At 39.1% G+C, this 25,093-nt stretch overlaps 1 protein-coding gene across 30 annotated transcripts in view; it reads left to right on the forward strand.

The window, feature by feature from the left end:
• Positions 1 to 25,093, forward strand: part of DLG2 (discs large MAGUK scaffold protein 2) — a 1,809,506-nt gene that overhangs the window by 1,434,074 nt on the left and 350,339 nt on the right. For 29 of the 30 annotated variants that reach the window (XM_044753763.2, XM_070490530.1, XM_070490528.1 and 26 more), the window contains one exon: positions 2,770 to 2,838. In XM_044753763.2, coding sequence (XP_044609698.1) covers positions 2,770 to 2,838 — 69 coding nt within the window. Of the gene's footprint in view, positions 1 to 2,769; positions 2,839 to 19,097; positions 19,419 to 25,093 lie in introns of those variants that run through there. The other variant, XM_070490545.1, reaches the window with a different exon arrangement.

Here is a 25,093-nt window from a genome sequence, read left to right on the forward strand (position 1 = left end):
AGAAAAAGTAATTGTTATCAATATATTCATTGCAGCATTGTTTATAATATTAAAATAATAGAAATAACCCAAATATACAAATATAAAAGCATGGTTAAATAAATTATATCTTCAGAGGAAGTAACGTTATATAATACCAAAATAATAATTATGGAGACCTTATCAGAAATGCTTAAATTATAATCTAAGAGAAAAAATGCAGGACATAAAGTTATATATGTTCTCTCTCTATATAAAACTATGTGAAACACATGTGGATGTACAGAGTCAGTAGCATAGAATGAAAAGTACACACACTTGGCAACGAGACAGGCTTCAGTTTTAATCCTGGCTCCATATTTGCAAGCAGTTGATTTCTGCTAACTTATTTAAGTTCCATGTGTTTTGTTTTCTTATATATAAAATGGGGATACTCATACCCACCTTATAGGACAGCTACAAGAATTAAATTAGATAATTCTGTAAAGTCTGAGACAAAGTAATGGAATTATAGGTGAATTTTGTTTTACGTTTTCTTATTTTGACTTCTATTACTTTTATAATGTTTTTACAACAGAAAATATATTTGAATTTAATATCTAGCACCAAAGTTATATCCAGAAATATATGCCTTGTGGGGTTGACTATATGGCTAACTGAAATGATCTAAATAATTATTTTTATTTAGTACCAAACATCTCAAAGTCCACACTCTGCTATATCATATTATTTTATTTATTTAACACACACTTATGTAGCTTTTATCATGTAACAGATACTGTTCTAAACACTGTGTTCCTTGAATCCTTACAACAACCCCATGAGGAAGGTAGTATTATATCCCAGTCTTACAGATGAGAAACTGACATACAGAGAGCTTTAAGAAATTTGCACAAGGTCACATTGGTATATGTGGTGGAGCTGGGATTTGAACTGGGGCAATCTGGCTATGGGCTGGCTCCTGAATGCTATGCTGCTTTTCAACTGGTCGATCCAAACATGTTCAATGAACACATGTGGTGCTTGGCACCGTGAAGGATGCCAGGAAACAAAGGACACAATCCTTAACTCGAAGATCATTCTCTAGGCTTTAGCTACAGTCCTCAAACTCTGCTCCCTCAACCTCAGATAAATGTCACCCATGTCACAACTAAATGCTATTCATGGGGAGACACTTCGTATCACCCAATAATAACCAAGGTTCTGAATGAAAATCTGCAGCATGCAGAGTGGCCGTCTGTGGCAATGTCAGTGTTTTCAGAGAACGTGCTGAGAAATCACAGGGCTGCGTGAAGGTGCCTAATAGTCTGCAAACATTGGACTTGGGTTTCTCCTTACACGTATATTTGTATATACACGCCTTCATCTGCTACATGTATATGTAACTAATATTGTAACTGAAATATTAAACTAACGCTACAAACTAAAATTACGCTTTGAAATATGTTTTATTGTACATTTTATTGTACATTACTTTTTGCTGCTGGATTGTCATGTGCTTATCTCAGATGAAACGGTCACCCTCTATCTTTTTCTACTTGAAGAGTCTTCTGAGATTGTAAGGCAAATTCTTATAAATCCGAAAACTTATTACCATTTGGGAGGTAATACAGTATGATGGTTAAGAATAATGGCTCCAGAGTCAGACAGTCTAGATGCAAAGGAAGAGAGAGAGCAAAGTATTACCTTGTCCCAGACTTTACAGAACTATCTAATTTCATTCTTGCAGCTGTCGTATAAGGTAGGCATGAATATCCCCATTTTATATATAAGAAAACAAAACACAGAGAACTTAAATAACTGGTCAGAAATCAACAGCTTGCAAATACAGAGCCAGAATTAAAACTAAAGCCTGTCTTGTTGCCGAGCATATGTACTTTCCACTCTGCGCTAGTCTCTATGTCCACATGTGTTACATATAGTTTTATATATGCAGAGAACATATATGACTTCATATCCTGAATTTTTCCCTTACATTTCAAGCACAGGTATTTACCACATGACTTCAAGGAAGTTTCTACACCTCCCTGTACCTTAATTTCCTCATCTGTTAAATGGGACAGTACTTAGCTCATAGGGTTGTGAGAAATAAAAGATATAAACTTATAAACTTAGAAAAGTGGCTCAGGCAACATAAGTGCTCAATGAACGTTAGGTATTATAATTTTTAGCGCAGCTACTTCTCTATAAAGTCAGTTTTATCTTACCATACAACCAAAACAAAATATGCAATTACATTAAATTCTAAGGTTGACATGCAACTAGAAGTCCCATTTTTCAAGTTTTTGTTTTCATCCAATAACAGAATTATTATTGATTCATTTTACAAGTATCTGTTGCAAATTTAAACTAATGAATAAATTTATACAAACAAATGCTACTGCAATTTGCAAATTTGTGCTTTTAAAAATTTTGTTAGAAAAGGTGTTCTGCATTAAAAGAAAAATGCATCATAATGAAATTTATGTTTTTATGCTCTATGTTGTCTTATTCCAAGGGGAAAAAATTTCCCTTTTCAAAATATGTTTGTTTTTTTCACGTCTACCTGTCATTTAAAGCTTACTCTTGAATAATACATATTGAAATCAAATTATAAGGAACTATTAAGCCCCTATCTGGCAGAGTACTGTATTTTGATGAATTATTCTACTTATGACCCAAGAGCAGTAATTTAATCTCTACTGTATTTCTTTCAAGATTCGTTCTTTTCTTGACAGTAGGACTGATTAGAATGTGCGAAGACATTTTAAATAAATGGTCTGTTTTTGTTTTTTCTGTCTTTTCTTGCAGTCATTCCCAACACAGCACTGCAACCCGCCAGCCTTCAGTGACTCTCCAGCGGGCCATCTCCCTGGAAGGGTAAGAAGAAGAATACGGAGGCTTCTCTTAAACTAACCTGTGTAGCCTCATCACTTTGAGCACTGAGAAATTCCTCCTGTCTTTTCTTCTCTCCCTCCTTCCCTCCCTTCTTCCTTCCTCCTTTCCTTCCTTCCTTCCATTCTTTCTCTCAGCAAATATCTATGAAGCTTATGTTATGTGCCAAGCACCACGCTACTACTAGATTTAACAAATCAAATAAGATCTCTTCTTTCCCTTCAGAGGGCTCATTGTCTAGTGGGAGTGACAGAAATACAAACACACATTTGTATAGAGTGTAAGCATCACAAAGGAGATCCATATAAGGGTTAATGGATGACCTATAAAGGGTATCTAGCTAAGAATGGCATTAGAGAGGGAGAGGGGAATAGGTCAGGATGGTTTCACAAAAGATATAACTCTTGAGCTGAGAATTGAAGCATCTGTGGATATTTGCTTGATAGACTTTGGAAGGAAGGGTACACTGAGCAGAAGAAAGAGCATGTGCATAAGTATGAGCACATGGGATAGTATGATGTGTCAAAGGCTACTGAGCGACTCGGCGCTGTGGCATAGGGTGTGTGAGGTGGTGGGACAGGAGATGAGAATGGCAATGTTGGCTGGGCGGGCTTACATGTAGCGAACTTACTATTTTGTATTTCTAAATTCCCCAATCAGATAAAAGCTGGAGGGGCTGGGGGGAAGAAACCAATATTTCCCTCCACTTACCTTATAATTGCAGCTGGTTTAATTAACATTTAATTGATTGATGTATAAAAATTAAATCATTTTATTTTCCCAATATTTGTTACAAACTGTGCTTTGTTCAACCCTATTTTCCAATGACAAGTAGGCTTCTTTAATGGCATTTCAATGCAAATCTCTAACTTTATTATTTATTAGCCCTTTACATTTTAAAATCTTATGTTTTATTTAGACCTCAAGCCCTCCTTCCAACATAACTAAGACTTGGGTTCCACCAAAGTATCCTGGAGTTGATAGAGTTGTGGTCTGCTCTCTCTCTCATACCACCCTCTAGATCTTCCTTTCTTTTAGATTTCTTCTCCGGTAGTGTTGGGGCAAAAAAACAAAAAAAAAAAAGGGAAACGGGAAATGGCATTTCCTCACCATTCTGCTGGGGCTGTCCCCTTTGTGTAGTTTCTCTCTGGTCATGTAGCCTATGTTAACCGAAAAGAGCAACTTTATAAAGCAAAGATAAATTTTAAAGAAAAGAAAAGCTTTACTAAAAGGTTTGCAAACCAGGGAAGTACACCTCAACCCACAAGTTGATAGGTGAGCCCCCCTCGGTCTTGGGGTAGCTGTTTTTTAAAGGCAAAAAGTACAGTGTGTGCAAGGTTAAGGTTGAGTTCAGTTCCAATTGTCGCCCTTTCCAGCTACAGTGTATTTTCTGCGCCGGGCTTTCTAAATGTTCCAACTGCAGGGAAAGACTACTGCATTGTTCTCCAGCCACCTAGTGACAGTCAGGGTTAAAATGCAGTTTTTTATTTCTGCCATAGTTCAGCCTGAGGTAGTTGTGGTAACCGTCATGATGACTCTGGCCTCATTGTTATCTCTTTCTTTTATCACCCAGATGGGTGGAGAATCAAACACGCACCAATGCGGAGACTCAATCAGCTTCTCTGGCCAAGTGGTCCCCTAGGAAACTCAGTTTTCTCTTCCACAAGACCCCTAGAAGCAGCACAGTGTAGCCTGCTCGTGCACTCACCACTCTGTCCGAGCTGCAGCAATCCCTCACTGGCCTGTAGTCCCCCTTTCTCATGTTCCTCAGCACCTTCAAATGTGAGGCTTGGGCAGGCATGAGCAGCATCCATCTTTTCTATCCCTCAGGTGCGACTTACCCGGAGTAGACCTGACCTCCTCTCTCCCTGACTGACCTTGACATCTCCTCTCCCCAGGGTTCTTTTCCAACCTCTGTAGCAGCAGGGCAGGTCAGCAAACTCCATGGCTGGGTGGTCATTCACCTGGGAGGGAGATGTTAGTCTTTCCTTGCTGGAACATAATACATTTTATAAACACTTTTCATAGAATAGCCCTTCTTGCCTTCAGCTAAGGAAACCCATTGAATGTCCCCAAACCCATGGGAAGGTGAGTGAAGGGAATGTGGCCTCTCCATGCGCACTGCACCCAGTGTTCCTTCTCGCAGCCTTCCTCTTCTGTCTTTTGATGGTAAACAACATCATACCACTTTAGTTCCCCTAGCAAACAAGAAAACAAAAAACGAAACAAAAAATGCTCAGAGACACAAGAGTGGTAGGCTAAATATGAACTTAATTCTGGAGAATTAAGTCACATTTTTCTCAACAGAACACTGTCTCCACTGGGACATTTGTTCTATTGCATTAAAAAAAAAAAGGACACAATAAGTTCTCAATCGATCCTCACAGCATTTGGTTCTGTAATAATACATAAGGTGGTCCAGGTCATGGATCGTAGCTAGACTCCTTGCACTTAAATCCAAGCTCAGGAACTTACTTTCTGTGACAGTAAGTTACTTGGTGCCTCAGTTTCTTCATTTGTAAAATGAAGCTACTAATAGTATTTCCTTACAGGGTTTTCTCAAGAATTCAAATTATATACATTATTTTTTAGAATAGTACTGGCATTATATATGTGTTTGCTGTGTAGTTTGCTGCTGCTGTCGTTATACGTAATATATACTTAATTTATCAGGCAGGAGAGTTTCTTGTTTATATTGAATAAGGATTTGTTAAAACGGTCAAGAACTGGTGTCTTTGCTATACTGGAGAGGCGTACTTCTATATACACAGGTATAATCATTTGTGGAAGCGATCTAAATAATTATTTGACTCTGTTTCATTCTTAGTTAATATTTATATTAAAAATATTTTAATTACTAAGATTATACTTCAATGCTTATTAAACACAGTAAAGAATAACCTAAGTCTTTTCTATATATCGGTTTATCCTCAGCTCCAAAAGAAAGAATTTAGGATGAGAATAAGAAATGCTCTTACATTTCTGGTATGCGTGTCTTAGAAAGTTTAAGACAAAGGGACCACTTGAACACACAAGAGGAAATCATCTCCCCAGCCTGTGAACTTTTCTCCAGTTGGACTTGAGCGTGTTCACCGACAGCAACTGCAGTACAAGTCTGTGCAGACTTGTGTCTGCACCCTCCATCCCACCCCCTCAATTTCCTCTTTTTGGAAAGTGCCATAGTTTAGAAAAACTCTTCCACAGAACTCAGTTGCTGGCCACATGCTCCAAAGGTCTGTGATCAGTTTTGAATGCTGCACTTTAAATAGGATATGTAGAAAGAACCAAGGAAAGGACATCCAGAGTTAACAAAGGGATGGAACAGCGTTCTATCAAGAAAATACTGACAGGGTTGGGATTCTATGGTTTGAAGAAGGGAGCTTCCTCAGGTGCTTAATGAGATTATATTCAAAATATGCAACTCGTTGGGAATAAAAAAGTACAAATTCATGAATATTCCCCCAAAGGAAGATAAAAGAACTAACAGTTATTGAGTGCCTATTAGGTACAAGGCTATCTCTATCTATCTATCTACCTACCTACCTACCTATTTATCTATCTATCTCTATATTCATCTACCTATCTCCTATGTGATTTTATTTCCCAAATAGTCTGATCAAATAGGCATCTTTTTTTCTAAACTTTGATTCTCAGAGAGGATAAGTAATTTTCCCAAGGATACTTACCTAGAACGTAGCACAGCCTGGGTTTGAAATCAAATTTGACTCCACTGTAAAACTCCATCCCGTATAATGTGGTATGAAAAGGCTTTATTGAGCCAAAGAGCACTAGTCCCACCGTTCATAAACCACATTCAGGTTGAGTTAGACATAGTGAAGAATTTCTTAGAGTAAACAATGTTAAAGAACTAGAACTGACTCTAATCCTAGAAATCCTTAAACAGAGTTAATAACCTGCTGTTTGGGATGGCTCCAGAGGTCTCCGTGCGTGCTAAGTGGCGGAGGGGTTGTTTGTGGTAGAGGTGAGGGTGTAGGGGCTGAGTTTACCAGTTGTCTTTACGTCCCCTTCCTGCTTCATTGTGAGGCCCTCCCTTGGCAAGGGGCACTGTGGCTGTCACTCCACATTTTGGTCATTAATACAAAAAAGACTTCCTTCAGCACTGCTAACTAATAGCATGTCCTTCAAAAGCTGTTTCCAAACCTTTTCTTTCTTCTTATTAACAAAATCTTATTGGCACTGTTTCCCACTTGAGTGAAATGAACTGTGATAAACGCAATCACTAGTTCTATTTCTGTAATAAGATGAAGCCAAAAATGTGAGGGCTTTACCCTGACTTCCTAACACAAGAATGACTCCTTTTCTAAAAAACAAAAAATGGTATTTTCTCAGGTATGTTCCACTGTTCCAACCAGTATAAAGCAGTTTGCTTCATATCTAGTGAATAATGCACTATGGAAAATATTCTGTTTTCTGCAATCGTGGAAGAAGACTGACTCTGGAGTCAAAGAATTGGTTTTGAATCCTGATGTCTGCCATCTGTTGTTGTTGATCTTAAACAGACCCTTCACCTCTCTAAGTATGGATTTTCTCATCAGCCAAAGAGGAGGATAGCATAAGACTCGCCAACTTTTTACAAAAGTAGCAGGTGCCTATTAGATTCTTGGTACAAGTCAAATATATACTTAGTCCAATCGTTCTGAGAAAACAAACAAAACTTTTATAGCATAGATTAATTTGAAAACCCACTTTGAACACTTGCTCTTGAATACATATATATGTATTTATTCATGTAAAACATTTCCGGACATAAAATAAAATACTTGAGGTAAAAATAATTCTACATTGCCAGAATATTTAGAAGGGGATACTTCAGTAATTCTCTACAAAGCCCAGAACACTAAAGTTTATATTATACATGCCCAATAGACCGATAATGCAGCGTACAATCATTGTCACTAAATGCATAGTGGGAAAGTTATTTTTCAATTTGCATAGGCCAATGGGTCTTTGGCAGGTTTCTCATTAAGGTGTTATACCACTGAGTGTAGGCAATCAGCTGAAATTGGAATTTTTTAATTTCAAAACTCTCCTTCCTAATGCTTTCATGAAAAGCGACTACATATTTTAAAAATGAATGCAGTTTAAAAGGCCATATGTTTATATATTTTTTCACCTAAGTTGCTATTTACTTGACACAAAATAAGTAGAGATATTTCAGATTTCCAGTTAATTTGATCCATAGAGGCAACAAAATTCTCTAATTGAGGCTCTGCCTAGAGTTACTGCTGTTTTTAAATTGATATCTGAATCATCTATAACTATGCCAGACATAACAAGGCAGAATAACATCCCCATTAACAGTGTGAGCTCCTTGCTTCAGGCTCAAATTGACAGACTCATCCCATACCTTAATGTCCTCTTCTTCCTGAGACCCTGTTAAAAAGAAGCTAATGGGATAAAAAAGGGACAGTCCCATAACAGTAAAAGAAATGAAAGGGGACATCAGAGGCCAAAATATTTCATCACTCTTCTGGATGATGGAAAGCAGATGGAAGGCTATTGATTGATGAAACAGAACAAAGTGGTCCCGACCTTAGATCCCCTCTAGAGGAAGGACCATGTGCTGTACGACTCCAGGGCCACCTTGCACATCATATTCTATGTGAATGTCGTCTCCTAGAGTAGTGTTTCCAAGGATGCCACCCACAAAAAGGCCTACCACAGTGCAGCAGCATTGTATGAGGAGCCTACAGCTCAGGAGGGAGCAGATCTGCCTAACAGACCCAGGAAACTCAGAGACTTCAGAATAGCGACAACAGATGGGATTGAGAGCAGAGTCTGAGAAGAGGGTTGAAGATGCCCCCACTCAGCATGCACACTCCTGCGTACAGAACAGCTGACAGGCAAGTGCTTACCACCAGTCAGAAAATGAAAGTTCTTCTCTAAGGAAATAGAATTATTCTTTGGAGGAACTAGATGAGCTAGTTTGAGTGTTGCCCCCACAGCAAAGCCCTGCACAATGTGCCAGTTACTAGGACAGTTTCAGGTTTGCTCACCTAACCTAAAGCCTTTCAGAAAAAAGCCTTGCCCTTGTGTACAACATTCCCTGGGTCCTTTCCACTACCTCATTCTTAACTATGAATAGACAGCCGTGAGTTATCAAATATTTTAGCAAAACCGCCAAATGACAGAAACAAGATTAAAACACACATACAGAGAGAAAATTATGCTCAAGGAAACTGAGGTAATTCTGGGAACAAAACAGAATTTAAAGAAATACTGTAGTATAAGGATATTTTAGCAATATGGAGGTAGCCTCTAGAATTAAAACTGGAATGATTAAAAGTGATTGCCTCTGGGAAGCCAGGAATGATTCTCAGGGGAGGTGACATAAATTAAATTTTGAGGAATGTATTTGGAACTAAACAGAGGTTAAAAAAAAGAAAGAAAACCATGTGCAAAAACCTAAAAGTACTTTGCTAAGACTGCAAAGACTAAATACCTTCAGCTTCTCAAATAGCTTTCTTTCATCCAGTAGAGAGCATGCGCTTCTTTTTATCTTAGCTTAGAATATCATTTTAGCATCAACATAAAGACAGAATTTTCTAATGACTAGCATTTTCACATCAATAAAATAGCTACTGTGAAAGGTGTTGACCACCCTCTATCAGCAGAATTTAACAAGAAACCGTATGGCCATCTTAGGGATATTATAGAAGGAAATGTTTATGGAGTGCATGATTTGTCTAATTGACCCCAAACAAAAATCTCTCCCAAATCCAGAAATCTGTGAGTATGCAAAGGGGAACCAATAAGTGTACTTGCCTGTGAACAAATATGTCTAAGGGAACCCATCCTTTCAAGTTAACTGGTCTGTGATGAAATCATTGCCATTCTTGCTCAGTCTAACAGGCCTATCTCAGTAGGGATATCTGTGTACTTCTGTTTGGCACAAGAGACCCTCTTGGCACACTCTAAGACTGCTCCAGGCTCTTGAGACCATGGCACCACTGAGCCAGGGAGCCTCTGGTGTTTCCATGTTGGGCCTGAACAGGTGTCCTTTCTAAGGAACACTATGGGAACAGGACCTTAACTGCCATCATTTGCTCCTTTGTTCTCTACCCAACTCCTTTTGCCTTGGTAGGAGAAGCTTTTTATAGCTAATATGCTTCAGATTTCCCAGGGTGATACTGATTTGAAACACTTGGTCTTCTTAGTCTAAGCACCCAGATATTTTATTCCACAATATAGGGTCACTGTAGGAAGTAGAAGTATTATTGGCCTGAGAATCAGGACACCTAGATCCTAGGTTCAAGTCTGGTGAAAAATATGAGCCTTCATTTACTGTAAAAATGGAAGTGACCTCACCAAAACAGAAGGGCAAATTGGATTAAGTAGAGAAAAGTTTTGTATATCTTTAGAATGTATTAAAATTCCACACATCATTATCAACATTTACATCATTAATCATCATGTAAATGCAAGTCAAAACCACAATAAGAGATCACCTCATACCTGTTAGAATGGCTATTATCAAAAGATTAGAGATAACAAGTGTTGGAGAGGACGTGGAGAAAAGGGAACCTTTGTGTACTGTTGATGGGAATGTAAATTGGTGCAATCACTATGGAAAACAGTATGGAGGCTCTTCAAAAAATTGAAAATAGAACTACCATATGATCTATCAATTCCACTTCTGGATATTTATCCAAAGAAAACAAAAAAATTAATTCAAAAAGATACACACACCCCCATGTTCATTGAAGTATTATTTACAATAACCAAGATATGGAAACGACCTGAGAGTCCATCGATGGATGAATAGATAAAGAAATTGTGATATATATATACAATGGGATATTATTCAGCCATAAAAAAGAATGAAGTCTTACCATTTGTGACAACATGGATGGACCTCAATGGCATTATACTAAGTGAAATAAGTCAGACAGAGAAAGACAAATATCATATGGTCTCTCTTATATGTAGAATCTAAAAAAAACGTTTTTAAATAAAATAAAATAGTTTGTAGTTGTCACCCTCTTCTTTATTTTGCTCTCCTGCCGGCTGAAAAGTTAATTTGGAGAGAATATAGGAACATTAAGGAGACAAGTAACTAGTTGATTTTTAGAAATGCTTGAAAGGAATCAAACTTCCCCTTGCCCTCCCAAAAAAACATTTTTGCTTGTGATTGATAGTCCAATAAGGACAAACCAGCCTCTTGGATGAGGAAGCTCTGGGTGCAAGTCCCAGCCTTACTTTTGCTGCCAGGTCACCTGCTGAAGGATCCTACCTGCTTGGAAGGACTAAGGGAGTTTACAGACCCCTCCTTTCGTCCCTGGAGGGGAGGGGGACCTTCAGAGCTTAAACCTCAGGAGATTCTTTAGGAATCAATCAGAACAGCAGATAAACCCAGATAATCTGTTTCCCCCAGTTCACCATCATGTGTTTGCTTTTCATTTCTCCTCGGGTCCCTGCAAATTCCACCCCTGCTCCTAGTTGAACTGTCAGTTCGTTTCCTTAGCCCCATTTCTATTGGCCTACTACTTCTTTTTTCCATTTCCTTACTTGACACGATATCCTTTCCTAGGCCTTATAATCTTTCTTCCTTACATGTGTAGAGCCAAAAATATAAAAGGTGTCATCACAGCAAAGTTTAAGTATTGCCAAAAATTTATCAGTGTTGAAAAGAATGCTGAAGTTGCAGAGAGTTGGGAATATTTAAGGGCTGCCAATACTTAGGATTCTATTTCTCTCACAGGGACTAGATTTCTACTGCCGTCTGCTGTTGAAATAACAACTGTGTAAAAAAATATATCCAATTTTTTGTATGGGAAAGGCGGAAGTTTCCAAATTTGGAATTTCAAGTAAAATATCAAAAAAGATTTGGGAAGATGACATTGAGAATCTAGATTTATATTTTTATAGGTAAAGATTTTTATAAACGTTAACCACTGTCATCATTATTATTCCATAAAAGAAAGACTTCCTTAAAACAAATAGGAAAGACAAAAATTAAAGAAAACAGAGTGTTCTATCATAAAAGCAGGCAGTTCAGAGACATAAAGTTCAAAAAAGATGTTTTTCTATGTTCAAATGCTAAAAATACAACATTAAATGTTGCGTATTTAATAGTAGCTGTTATGCGGTAAGTGCCTTATGTGGATCTCGTCTGGTTCTGATGACAGTGGTTATTGATGGAGATGGGCGCAGTGTCCCACTTTATAGATGGGGACACTGGGACTTAGGGAAGTTAACGGTGCTGCCTCAGGTCGCACAGCCAGTGAGTGGCAGAACTGAGATTTACACCCACATTTCCACTTCACCACCCTCTCCTGCCTCCTCAGAATGATATGTGTTTTGTTATTACAAGTTGGCCCATTTGGAGGCCCAAGTAAAACATTGAAACACAATATGGAGCTCAATGTGATTTCTGGGGTTTTGGAGGGTTTTGTTATTATAATCATTGTCAAAAATCCAGTTTCATATAAGAACGTTCACAAAAGTAGAATGACCACCTAATGCGATTCCACTAACCTTGAAATATGCTGAATTAGAAGAAGTGGAGGAATGGTATTTCCACACTGTTGACATCTGTTTTACCCAAAGGACTAGGAAAAAAGCTGGAAGTGACCGGCCAGGAGTCTGGTTATCGAGAGCTGCTGGGCTGTCCTGTTCAGTGGCCTCACACGGAGGCTGCTCAGTGCCAAACAGCTGGAATTTGTCTTAGAGGGATCCCATAGAGTCCACGGGGGATTTGCCTTAGAGTTTTTTCTATAAATAGTTCTTATTTTCTGTGCATAGTTTAACCTCAACATGATTACTTATCCCTGCATATTTTCCTTGGAAACCTTTTTATTTTTAATAAATTGGTTTAATAAAGGACTCAAAGTAAATGTTAACAAACTTTCTCCTCATTATTGTATAATTAAACATACTCAAAACAGTGGGCTGCAGAATATTCAACTAGAAAATTGCCCCTCTAAATCAATACTCATAACTATTAATGCTAATAGTGTGATCACCCATGATGCTGATTGAGATGGCATTGAAGAACTAGCTAATATACTGAAGGAACCAAGGAAGAATTTAAAAAAGCACCCAGTCCTAAGTTTGTTAGGCTAGTAAAAATGAATACAGGAAACGTTATTCCATGACAGGATTTAACCGTCCAAACTGTCAGAAAGATTTATCAGCCACAAACCTCCTAATTGTAGTCCTAGCACCAACTTCTCCTTTATACTTGCACCAATTTGAATACTGTCCTTTTTCTAGTATCTTTCCAGTGTTGAGGCTGCCCTTGTTGGCTTGAGTCTGTTTATGACAAATCAATAAATTCAGTTGGGAACTATGAGCCATGCAGACACTAACTCTTCCCTCAGTCTGGTGGGAAGAAGCAGACATTAATCAAGTAATCACACAAACAAATGTAAATCTGAAATTGTGCCAGGGGCTATGAAAAGGTGTCCTTGGTGCCCTGCGTGCCTGAAACAGGGGTCCTGGCCTCATCAGGGAGGTCAGGGAGGTCGTGGAAAGCTCTCCTCTGAACCATGAGCAGGCATTAACTAGGCAAAGAGAAAGCTTCATCATCAATGGTTGCACAAGCAATGATTACAAATCTGTCTGAGTGTATTTCTGAGCTGAGCACAGACTAGAACAACATGAATTCAGTAGAGCTTGGCATTTGGAAATTTATAATGAGGAAGCTGATTCATAGTTGCCTCTCTGTCTCCTCCAGAGAGGCCATCTGACAGAGCCTTCCATTTGCTTATCAGAACTATATGGTGTCTGCGTAGATATGATTTTCTAAATCCAATCTCTGAGCAGTTCTGCTGTTCCATTGGTTTTTTTGTTTGATGTGCTTTTTTGCTTGTTTGTCTGCCTATGTGCCAGCACTTTGAGATCTCACCTTATAGCTACTGCTTCCTACCCTTCTGCTTCTCTCGCAACCCGTTTCCCTGGCCCCTCTTACTTTCCATCTCTTTTCCCTCTCCCCTGCCTTCTCCCCATAAACTTCCTCCCTCTCCCCCTTTTCTTTTGCTCTTTATTCTCCGTTCATTTTCCTTCTTTTTTATTCTTCTGTTTTGCTGTTCACTCTGAGGATACTAAGCTTATGTTTGTACAGTGCATTGCAACTTACAAATGCATCTCATGGACATTATTCCATTTGGTCGCAACAATTTTGTAAGGGGAGGTGGGTAAAAATCATTTACTCTGTTGACAGATGTGTCAGAAGGTAAGTGGCTTCTCCAAGATCATGTTTCTGGGAAGGAGAGGAGCCTTGACGGCAACCCAGATGGCTGTCTCCCAGCCCCATGCTCTCACTGTTAGACCATCCTGCCTCAGCAGAAATGCTGAAGACATCCCAAACACGTCTTTTTGGCAGAGGAGGTCCTTCTCTGTCTTTTTATTTTTCACAAAAATGAGTCTAGACAGAAGTTGTGGTCAGCGAGGTTTTCTGGTTGCTCATCTATCACATGAGGAGAAACAGCTTCAGTCTCATCTGATGAATATTTACTGGACATTGCATTTGACCCTGAACTGAACCACTTATGAAGAATGATTTTCCTTATATTTTTACCTTGCCTGGCTGTGACCTGGGGGGTGCATGGAGAGCAGGGAATGAAGAAGATTGCTTTGGGTATCATTTGTCAGCCTTCATTAGATTACTCATCTCGAGACATGCATCTTTATATGTGCAAACTGAATCTGGTGTTTTTCTCTACATGTATTGCTAATCCCTCAGAGATCCTCAAATTCCATTAGGATTTCTGTTTACTTCCTTCTCCTGGCCAATTATAAGAGAGTTTTAAGAAAGAGCACATCCATATCCTATGCCACAGGCCAGATGCCCCTCTATTACCAGAAAACAGCTAGTGGTCTTTATCTTTTATTTAATCTCTTTGCTGATTTCCAGTCCTGGTAAATGTTTACTCCACTGAAGTATGCTTTTATGATGTCAGTCAGCAACCTTTATTGACTGATGGATCACAGTTGGTAATTGCTCTTGCTTGTTACATGGAAAATCAGGCTGCTCAAGATGAATCGTACAGGGGACAAGCACCGTCCATCCATTCACTCAGTCACTCACTGATTTGATTGATTAACCTCCCATTTATTCTTTAATTGCATTAACGTTTTGTAAATGTCCAGTATGTGCCAGGCACTGTAGTGAAGCATTTAAGAAAAGCAAGAAGAAAAAGGCCCAGTTCCTGCCCTTGAGGAGCACACGGTCTAGTGGCGGGTGACAGAATGTTGAGAATTGCAGTAATTCACTGATCTTATATCTATGTGATTTCAGAACAAAAGAACAAACAGCTGATCTGGGGAGAACCTGTAGCACTGTTCACATGCAATTCCAGTGATTCTTATCAAGTGACCACCAAAAACCCCAAAGGGAAAGAACACCCTCTTTAGACTGAGGAAGTTACATAGTCACATGGGCTAGTATCAGAAGTTGAGAATTTTTTCTCCTAAGGACTAGTCTATAAAAGCTACATGGAAGTGTAGAAGAGAGCCATGCTTTTCATAGCCTATTCAATTTAGCAAATGGAGAATTCTCCTGTGGTCAAGCATTAATTATGCACATTGATGGGAAATTGCATTTCAACTTCAATGTTGCATGATATTAAAATGTATGAACATCTCTCCTCTTACAGTGTTTTTTCTGCACCTCTGAGATCCTTGCTTGGCCTCAAGTCCCTCTGCTTGGTACGGCAGCCTGATATAATTATAAAAACTTTCCCTTTTTATGTATCTCTACCTTCATTTAGATACTGGCTCTTACTAACTGTATCACCTTGAGCTATTACTGAACCTCTCTGAGCCTTTATTTCTTTAATCTATAAAGTAGGGATTAATATCTACTTCATAAGATTATTGGAAAATTTATTTTTTTAATATGTAAATATTATAAAAACAGTTCTTAGCAAACAGTAGGTTCTCAGTAGGAGTTAGTTCTCTCTTTCCCTCCCTCCCTCTCTCTCTCTCTCATCACTCTCCCTATTCCATCTGCCCCTTTTCTTTCTGATGTGGTAGAACCTCTTCCCTCTTCCTCCATACCGGTGATCAAATGACAATCACATGAATCCTCCATTCATTGTCCATTTAACAAGCATTTCCCGTGTACCTATCATCTGTCCTCAGGAAGATGCAGTCAGCAGTGTTGAAGACAGAACACTGCATGCAGTAGAGAAACAAAGGAGGAAGAGAGAGTACGCCCATTTAGAAAGAGACATCAAGAGTTCAAACACCCTTCTGGACTCAAAGAAATGCATTTCTTAATGGCAGACTTTCAGAAAGAGTAGCAGATACGAAAAGGATAATTTTGGGTAAAGTGTTACCTCATCCCACCTCCTGTTTTACACATGAAAGAGTAAGTCCAGAGCCCGTGCATGTGTGTGCTAGCTCACATACCTGCCACATACACACTCTTCCCACACCTCTGGGTCTCCAGTGATTACCCTCACATTAAAAGGGTTTATAGGAAATTTGTGCACACATTTCCCTGAGATCCCTTCTTGATTGCCTGTATAACAGATCAAATCTCTACCACACAACTGAATGCTTGTAGTTTTCTCCTCGTTTCATGTGTAAGAGTTTCTCTCCCCTACTAGGTGTGGAACTCCTGAGGGGAACTCCTGGGTCCTATCCTATCACGTGATTATGAAGCTGTTTCCCGAGCACAGATTGTGTTTAAAAAATGGTGTTTGTTAAAGTTCCTTCTCCTACTATGACCCGAGGAATAGAGGATTCACTCTCCCTGAGTGACTGATTTTCTCCACTGCTGGCCGTTTTTTTCACTAGAGAAGACAAGCAAAATTATCATTACTCTTTTTTTGTCTCTGTAGTTGTATAAACAAGTAGTGGAAGCAGCACAGGCTTTTGAAGGAAATTAGGAGTATGTATGAATGCCGCGCCATCACTTTTAACTGGTCGACCTTGGACGAGAACCTTAACCTTTCCAAACCTCAGTTTTCTCATCTTTAAATGAGGAAAATAATATCGAACTTATAGGACGTCATAAGGATTAAATATCCTTAGCTCCTCAATAAATGTTGGTGATTATAATTAAAATGAAAGCTCCTCTCACTAACCAAAAAATAAATTTCTGTGATGTTCAGGTATGAAAAAGACCAAGGCCACTGGTAATGGTTTCATTCTCTCTTAGCAATTTTAATGTGTAGTTCATGGCATATTTAAGTAGATTGAATGTGCTACAGTTTACAAAGCTATAAGAATGCTATAGCTCATGTGCTAACAAATTATTTGGGCACAAGGAAAAACTAAAAGCTATATCAACATCTTGCATCTTTGGCATGGAAGACAGCCACAGCTATCAAATTTCAAGCCTTGTGTTTGAGGATGCATGTGGCTTTTACAGAAGGAAATATCATTATCATTACCTGGCCTTGCATGTCAGCAAAACACACATCACTATGGGGAGCTGCCTTGCCATATTGTCCTAGTTTTAATTTATTTGGGAACCATTCTCAATTTGGGAAGAAGGATTAACATGAGATTTGAGTTTCCAAGTATCTAAGATACTATCATGTCCAACCGTCTACTTTCCATATGGGGAAGCTATCTGATGCCAGAGACAGAGAGATTTTCCAAAGAGATTTCACCAAAGTCAAGACCAGAATTGAGGCTCCTAATTTTCTGGCCAAGGACTCCCCTCTTTCCAGAGAAAAGTGAGGATGAACAAGTGTCTTCATTCCTCTGATTATTCTTTTTCACTTCCTCACACCTTAACTGCTTTTGTTCTCCATCTAAGACTTAGATGAGGCATATTGGCCCTTCTAGAAATGTGTGACTTGAGTGCTAAGAGGTAAGGATTATGCCTTTAGTGGCACACCCAAGCACCAGGATCCCAGATCAAACTAAGCTTCAATTGTGACACCATTGTGAGTCATACACAGGGTTTGTGAGTGCAGCTTCTGTAATACCCTACTGTAGATGTAGACGTACCAGGATGAAGGAGATCGATTTTCTTAGAGCTTTTTCTTGGTGGTTGTTTTTGCTTGTTTTTAAAGGGCTTCTTTGGCTTGGAGAGGGAGTGATTCTGGGGAAATAGTGATTTTAGGGGAAAGATGGTGGGAACAGAAGTAAAATATCAGGAAGCATCTTGCCCTGTATGGTGCTGACCCTGTGGCACACCCATGAAACCATTTCCTGTCTGACAGCAAGAATTCCTTCCAAATAACCTTCAGTAGCAAGATGGGCTTGGGAGGAGTCCTAGGTGGGCCTTACATAGGACAGAACTCACCCTCAGCAAATGGACAAGCGGGGGGATTTTGTTGCCTCATCTTCATTCTCCTAGACCAAATCCTCTTATCCCTTAGCCACCCTCCCTTTGTTTTTGGCTCCCAGTGTTGCAATCTTTCTTCTTTCAAAACCAGCACTTAGGATCAACTTGTTCACACAGAGATATAGATGTCTGTTAGGTTTTCGTTCCACAGTCATTCATTGAGCATGTTCTTTGTGCCAGGTGTTTTTCCAGGTACTGGGGACACAGGAGCAGAGAAAGGCAGCTCATATTTATTAGGCACTTTTTAGATGTCAGACGTTAACTCACAAGTGAATATGACACTCAAGAATCTCAGAGTCAAGTGGAAAAAACAAGCATGCAAATAAATTATTACCACTGTAGAAGACTACAGTCTTAGCTTACTGGCTTATATTGCCAGTTTACTCTTCTGATGTACCACTATATTATAAACTCCTGGGACGCAGAAACTGTCTTCTTTATGGTTGTCGTCCTGGCCCCACTGGAGCCCTCCTGAAGTATCATGGACTTTCAACAGACACTTAGTAAATAGCTAAAGAGATAAAGTACAATGATGAGGATAGTCCATGTATGATTCCAGTGCGATGGAATCCTACAAGAGCTAGTGTTAGAGAGAGCTGAGGAGAGCCAATGTCCAAAGAGTCATGAAGAAAGAAGGGGAGCTTCCTAAATTTACAAAAGGGAAGAAGTCATCTAGCTGCAGGCAAAGGGGACTGCAGGCAAAGGGGAAGGGAGGAGTCAGGTGTTTGAGGAAAAGCTAGTGATTCAGAGAAAATCAAATGTGATTGGAATTTAGAGTATTTTTGAGTGTGCCAGTAGATGAGGCTACACGTTTGTGTAGGGAAGAAAATGTTGATGATTCTTTTAAAATCGCTGTGTGTTAATGTCAATGTCCAAAGTTGGCCTTCAGATTTCACCATGGGTAAAGGAACTAGTTAATGAATAACGTTAAGAATGCCATGCCGAAGAAGGTTTTGAACCAACCTCTACTTCTAAGGGCAGGTGTCTCGGCAGAAAAGTAGGTCAGCAAAAGAAATGAAATTTCTCGGTTGGAAAAACCAGGATGTGAAGCAGTGATCTTCCACTTCTTTTCCTGATGAGGAAAAAAAAGGAATCAGAAAATCCATCAGGGCTCAACTAATTGTTAGGTAACTCTTTCTCTGCAATTAGCAGAAAACGAAACTTGTAGCAGGTAAAAGCTACAGGGACATTAGTACAAGCCAACACCTGCAGCATCCCCAGAGAAGAGAACAGCTGAATATTTCTTTTAAGAGAAGAATTTTTAAGGGTTCAACTACTGCTAAAGATTGATGAGGTATTTGTATTTCCTTACATATTATTTTTAAAAATGGATTTCACAAATAGTAATTAATGATGTGTTTAGTTAGTTTAGTTAGTGCTTTGTCAGTGTTTTTCTGTAGTAGTTTTTACATTGATGTCTTAAGTATGTGGAAACTTCTGAAATTTTGTTAATGAGGTTTATGGGAAGTCTTGCTATTTGAATACCAAGGTCACTCACTGCCCAGGCACCTGGTGATAGCTACCGTTTTACTAATATTACTAGCCTTTTACTTCAAATCCATTTTCTACAGTGACAGCAGTCATAGGAATTAGATCAACCTCAGTGACCCCTTTGTCTCCCTAAACAGGTTGTGCTCATGTCAGTCTATGCATTCATTCACGTAGGCCCTACCAGAGTGTATTAGCTTCATAGGGCTGCCGTAACAAATTACCACAAACTGGGGGGCTTAAGCAACAGAAATTTATTGTCTCACAATTCTAGAGGCCACAAGTCTGAAATTAATGTGCTGGCAGAGCCATGCTCCCTCCAAATTACCCTGAAGAGACAGGGGAATCCTTCCTTGCCTCTTCCTAGCTTCTGGTGGTTTGCTGGCAATCTTGAGTGTTCCTTGGCTTGCAGCTCACACGTAACTCCTATCTTTGCTTCTCTCTTCACATGGTATTTTCCCTGTGTGTCTCTGTGTCTTCTCATGGCTGTCTTCCCATCAGAAGACTAGTCAGCCTGGAGAATGGGCCCAGCCTACTTCAGTATGACCTCATCTTAACTAATATATCTGCAGTGACCCTATTTCCAAATTCTGTCACATTCTGAGGTACTGACAGGACTTCAATGTGTCTTTCTCGGGGGACACAATTCAACCCACAACACAGAGTATAAACCTCTCAGGGACAGAGGCTGTGTCTTATGTAGCTTTATATGTCCAAGGTCCAGCCACTGTCTGGCCCAGTGGCTACTGGGTAAATTTTTGTTAAACGAATGAAGGTATGTGCAAATGCTTTGCTCTGTTCTCCTGAGAACTGAGAATTGTGTCTCTGTTTACCCTATCCAAGAGCATCTTCCAGAGCTGGCCTCTGCCTCCACGTCTCCACTGCAGCCCTGCTAGAACCCTGCATCTCAGTCAAGCGAGAATATTTGCTTTCTCCACACACCATGTGTTCTCTCACTTCCTTCATTCATGCTTTTCCTTGTGCATTAAACATCCTCCTAATCCTCATATCTCTCTGTCAAATGAGTGCTCTCCTTCCTGTTATAAAAGTTATCCCAAATGTTGGTAGATGGATGAATGTTATTAAAGTTAGTTATTTTTACATACTTCCCCGTCCCACCAAGATGAGAGCTCCATGAAGTCGGGAACTTAGCTGTGTTCATAATTATATTTCCAGCACCAAGTACAACACCAGAAGTAAATTTACCTTGAAACTCTAGGGCCCCTCAACTGCATGGGCCACTTTGAGCTCCTGTGCCAGGCTTTTGCTGGCTACTGGGGACACAGAGGCCAGGGGAAAGGGAGCTCATAGTTTTTAAATGCTTTTTAGATGTCAGGCACTAGCACTCTGGGTAAATAAGAAACACAAGGAGTATAATGTTTCTCCGTTTTTTTTTTCTTTGTGGAAGATTAGCCCTGAGCTAACATCTGCACCAATCCTCCTCTTTCTGCTGAGGAAGACTGGCCCTGAGCTAACATCCATGCACATCTTTCTCTACTTTATAAGTGGGATGCTTGCCACAGCATGGCTTGACAAGTGGTGCCTGGGTCCATACCCGGGATCCGAACCACTGAACCCCAGGCCGCTGAAGCAGAATATGCGAACTTAACTGCTGCACCACCGGGCCGGCCCCAGGAGTATAATGTTATACATGGAATATTATATTCTTTTTTTAAAGAAGGGCCCCCAAATTGTAAAACCATCAGACCCCATAAAATTGGCACCCATCACGCTGAGTGATGTAATTCTGGCCATATTTTCATGTGTGGTTTGAATGTAATCTCCTTCATTAAACCTTCCTTAGATCCCATCCAGAAATAATTCATCTCCATTTGAGACCCTCATAGCACATTTTATGTATCTGTTATTACCTATTATATTTGTATTATATTAGCATTTCATATATTTGTCTTATTTCCTCTACTAGATTATAAACTCTATGAGGACCAGGTCTATGTCGTAATAATCTTCATCTATATCATAGTACTCTGAAAATAGTGTGTGCTCAATAAATATTTGTTGAGTGAAAATTAAGAGCTACCAACAACTTGTTTGTTAGAATGGTCCAGGCATTTACATTCATTATGCCATTTAATACTTACAAAAGCCACGTGATGTAAGAACCACATTATTCCCATTTTAAGTATGAGAAAACTGAATCTCAGCAACATGAGATAAATTGACAGATTTCATAGCTAATAAATGGAAATCTGGGTTTCAAATTTAGGTATATGTCTGAAGCCAAAGCCAAGCTCTCAACCACTTCAGAGAAATAAATCATTCTTCAGAGAGTTGAATAAGATTTATTTCTTGTGTTTAAAGAATTTCCATTGGTGGAGAAGTCAGATATATAATATATTTTTTAAACTGGAGAATGCTGTGGTGCCCCCAAAACAAAATGCTCTGGGACTACCACCCAGAAGATGGCTAAATGTCCTGGGAGAGTTGCTGAAGGATACGCCATTCAGTTGGGATGCGCATTCCAGAGGGAGACAATGAAAAGGCACAGAAGCGCCTGGCCTTCGGGGCCACACAAGAAGTTCTATGTGATAGGAGAGTATGGACCATAAGGAACGTGGACAGTTGAGGTTGAAAGAGTCTGTGGAGCCCAAATCATGAAGGCTTCACATGTCATGCAAAAGAAACTAGCAGGATTTTATCCCTCAGGCAATGGAGAAGCAATGAGAGCTTTAAAGAAAGGTATTGAAATGATTGTATTTGTTTTTCAAGAAAATTTCTTGGGGGCCAGCCCTGTGGCGTAGTGGTTAAGTTCAGCACATTCCACTTTGGCAGCCTGGGTTCATGGGTTCAGATCCTGGGCACAGACCTACACTACACGTCAGCCATGCTGTGGAGGAAGATCCGCACAGATGTTATCTCAGGGCTAATCTTCCTCAAGCAAAAAAAAAAAAAAAAGGGAAAGAAAGAAAATTTCTCTGACAGCAGTATGAAGAAGAAAGGGCAGAGGTGAGCGACTATTAGGAGGAGCCTAGGTAGGAATCCCTGAAAGTTCTAGGTATGAGATTCTTCAGACCTGAACCAAGCAACAATGCAAGGATGACTTGAGAGGCATTTCTGAGGTAAAACTGACTGCACTTGTTGGATGATTAGAAGTGGTAGATGAACAGTAGAGAGGCAACACAGAAGTTTCTGATGGCAAGATTGGGCAGAAGTGTTAACCAAGATAAGGAATAAAAGAAAAAAAAATCTGAGGAAGATAATGAATTCATTCTTAGACAGTTAAAAAGAAGTTTGGAGATATGGATTAGTGAATCATCCATAAGAGAAAGGATAAGACCACCCATTTATTAATTCATTCAACAAATATCAAGACCCTAATATGTGCCAGGCACTATGCTAGGTGCTAGGGGCACAGGTGTTGCTGCTCTCATAGAGAGTACGTTCTAGTGGGAGACAGGCAACAAACAAACAAAATGATTTCGTTGTGAGATAAGTATCATGAGGAAGACATATAGGGGGCTATGATAGAAAATAGTAGGGTGTGGGACTAGTTTGGATGGAGTGGTCAAACAGTACCATTTAAATTGAGTCCTAAAGGAAGAATAGTTGCTCTGCAAGGAAGACCTAGAGGATAGGAGTGAGAGGAAAAGGCAGCCAGGGATACAATTTTTGGAAACACCATTTATGAACAACAAGCAGATAAGAGGGGCTCTTCAAGAGACTAAAAAGTAACAAACAGAGAGGTAAGAGAAAAACCAAAAAATGAATTCTCTTTGACAAGAGAGAAAGAGATTCAAGAACTTTGCTGTCTACTACAGTAGCCACTAAACACATGTGATTATTTAATTTTTTTATTGCTGAGGAAGATTTGCCCTGAGCTAGCATCCACTGCCAATCTTCCTCTTTTGTGTGTGAGCCACCAACACAGCGAAGCCACTAATAGACAGTGGCATACGTCCACGCCCAGGAACCGAACCCAGGCTGCCAAAGTGGAGCACGCCGAACTTAACCGCTGAGGCTGGCCCAACATGTGACTATTTAAATATAAATTAATTAGAATCAAAGAAAATAAAATTTAAGTTTCTCAGTCACGCAAGCCACATTTCAAGTGCTTAATAACACATGTGGCTAAGGGCTACTATATAGGACAACACAAACAGAACATTCCCATCATCATCAAAAGTTCTATTGGCAGTGTTGATCTCCTGTGTTGATTTACAGTTACAGTGTCATAAGCTGAAGAGAGCTCAATTGAAGAGTAAATAAAAATAGGGCCATTCTTATCCTCTCAACTCTCCTCAAGGTGACTAGTGAATATATACATTGAATAATCAAATGGAATTTTAGGAGTGGGAAACTCCCAGTTCTGATTTTTATTGAGCAAATATAAGTCATGCTAGAGTTGGAAGGGATTGTAGCAATTCTGATTTGCTGTCCCCACTACTCCCTCTATCATGAAATGTGGAATCTGTTGTTCAGAGATTGTGTTTTCAAGGACACCCAAGGGTTAATGTTGGAGGACTAGGAAACAGGTTTCAGTCTAAAATTTTCCTACAATAATATAGATGTATCCAAATTAGAGTTAAGGGAAGACCTGTAAAACTTGAACCCAAAGATTTTTAGTTTAATTAATTCAAACCGTTTCCCCATATCACACTAATTGCAGAGAGTTTGAGCGTTTAGTAATTAATTGGAATTTCCTAATACCATAGAGCTCTAGCTCAAAAGACAATTCAAAAAATCTTTCCTAAAATGTGTTCTGCCTTTAGGAAGAATATGCAAAGGTTCTTTTTTTCTCTAATCCTACTATCAAATATTAGTTTTGCAGTTTTTATAATGTTCTCAAACAATATTTCACCCATCACGAAAGCCTGAGGACAAATGATGCAAATATAAAAAATAGCTCTGTACAATGGTTATAGTCTTATTTAACAAGATTGCTAAAATTATTCCTTTTATAATTAACTGATCTTTAAAAATTCAAAATGCAACAGGAAGCAGAAGCAAATACCTGTCATTATGGATAGTATATATAACTTAATAGGGAAGTTTTCAGCCCAAATATTATGAAATAAAGGAAAACAAGAGGTATAATCTATTTTCTTTTGCTTTGGAAATGAGATGATGATTGGAAGGTATGATTAAGAAAAGAGCAAGATTTAACTATTTCCTTATTTGGCTTTTTGAGAAATTTAGACAAAAGCAAATTGAGATGAAACATGATTATTAGATATCATATTTGATATGTGAATTAGCAAAAACTCTAAATATTTTTAAATTACACTAAGCAAAATTAGATTGATACTAATCTGTAGTTGATTTATGTTTGTGGGAAGAAAATTATTTAATTTGTCTGATTCATTTTACCAAAGATATTATGTATAATCTCAGCTGTGTAACTAATTCCAAGATTTTCTCCAGAGAAGAGAGCTAAGAGAGTTTTACAAAGGATGCAGACTAGATGTTGGCAGTTAAACCCAAGGCTGTATGTTATAGCCTCAACCAAAGCCCTTTGCTTTG

This window comes from Equus asinus, chromosome 20, assembly GCF_041296235.1.
Source record: "Equus asinus isolate D_3611 breed Donkey chromosome 20, EquAss-T2T_v2, whole genome shotgun sequence".
Classification (NCBI taxonomy): Eukaryota; Metazoa; Chordata; class Mammalia; order Perissodactyla; family Equidae; genus Equus; species Equus asinus.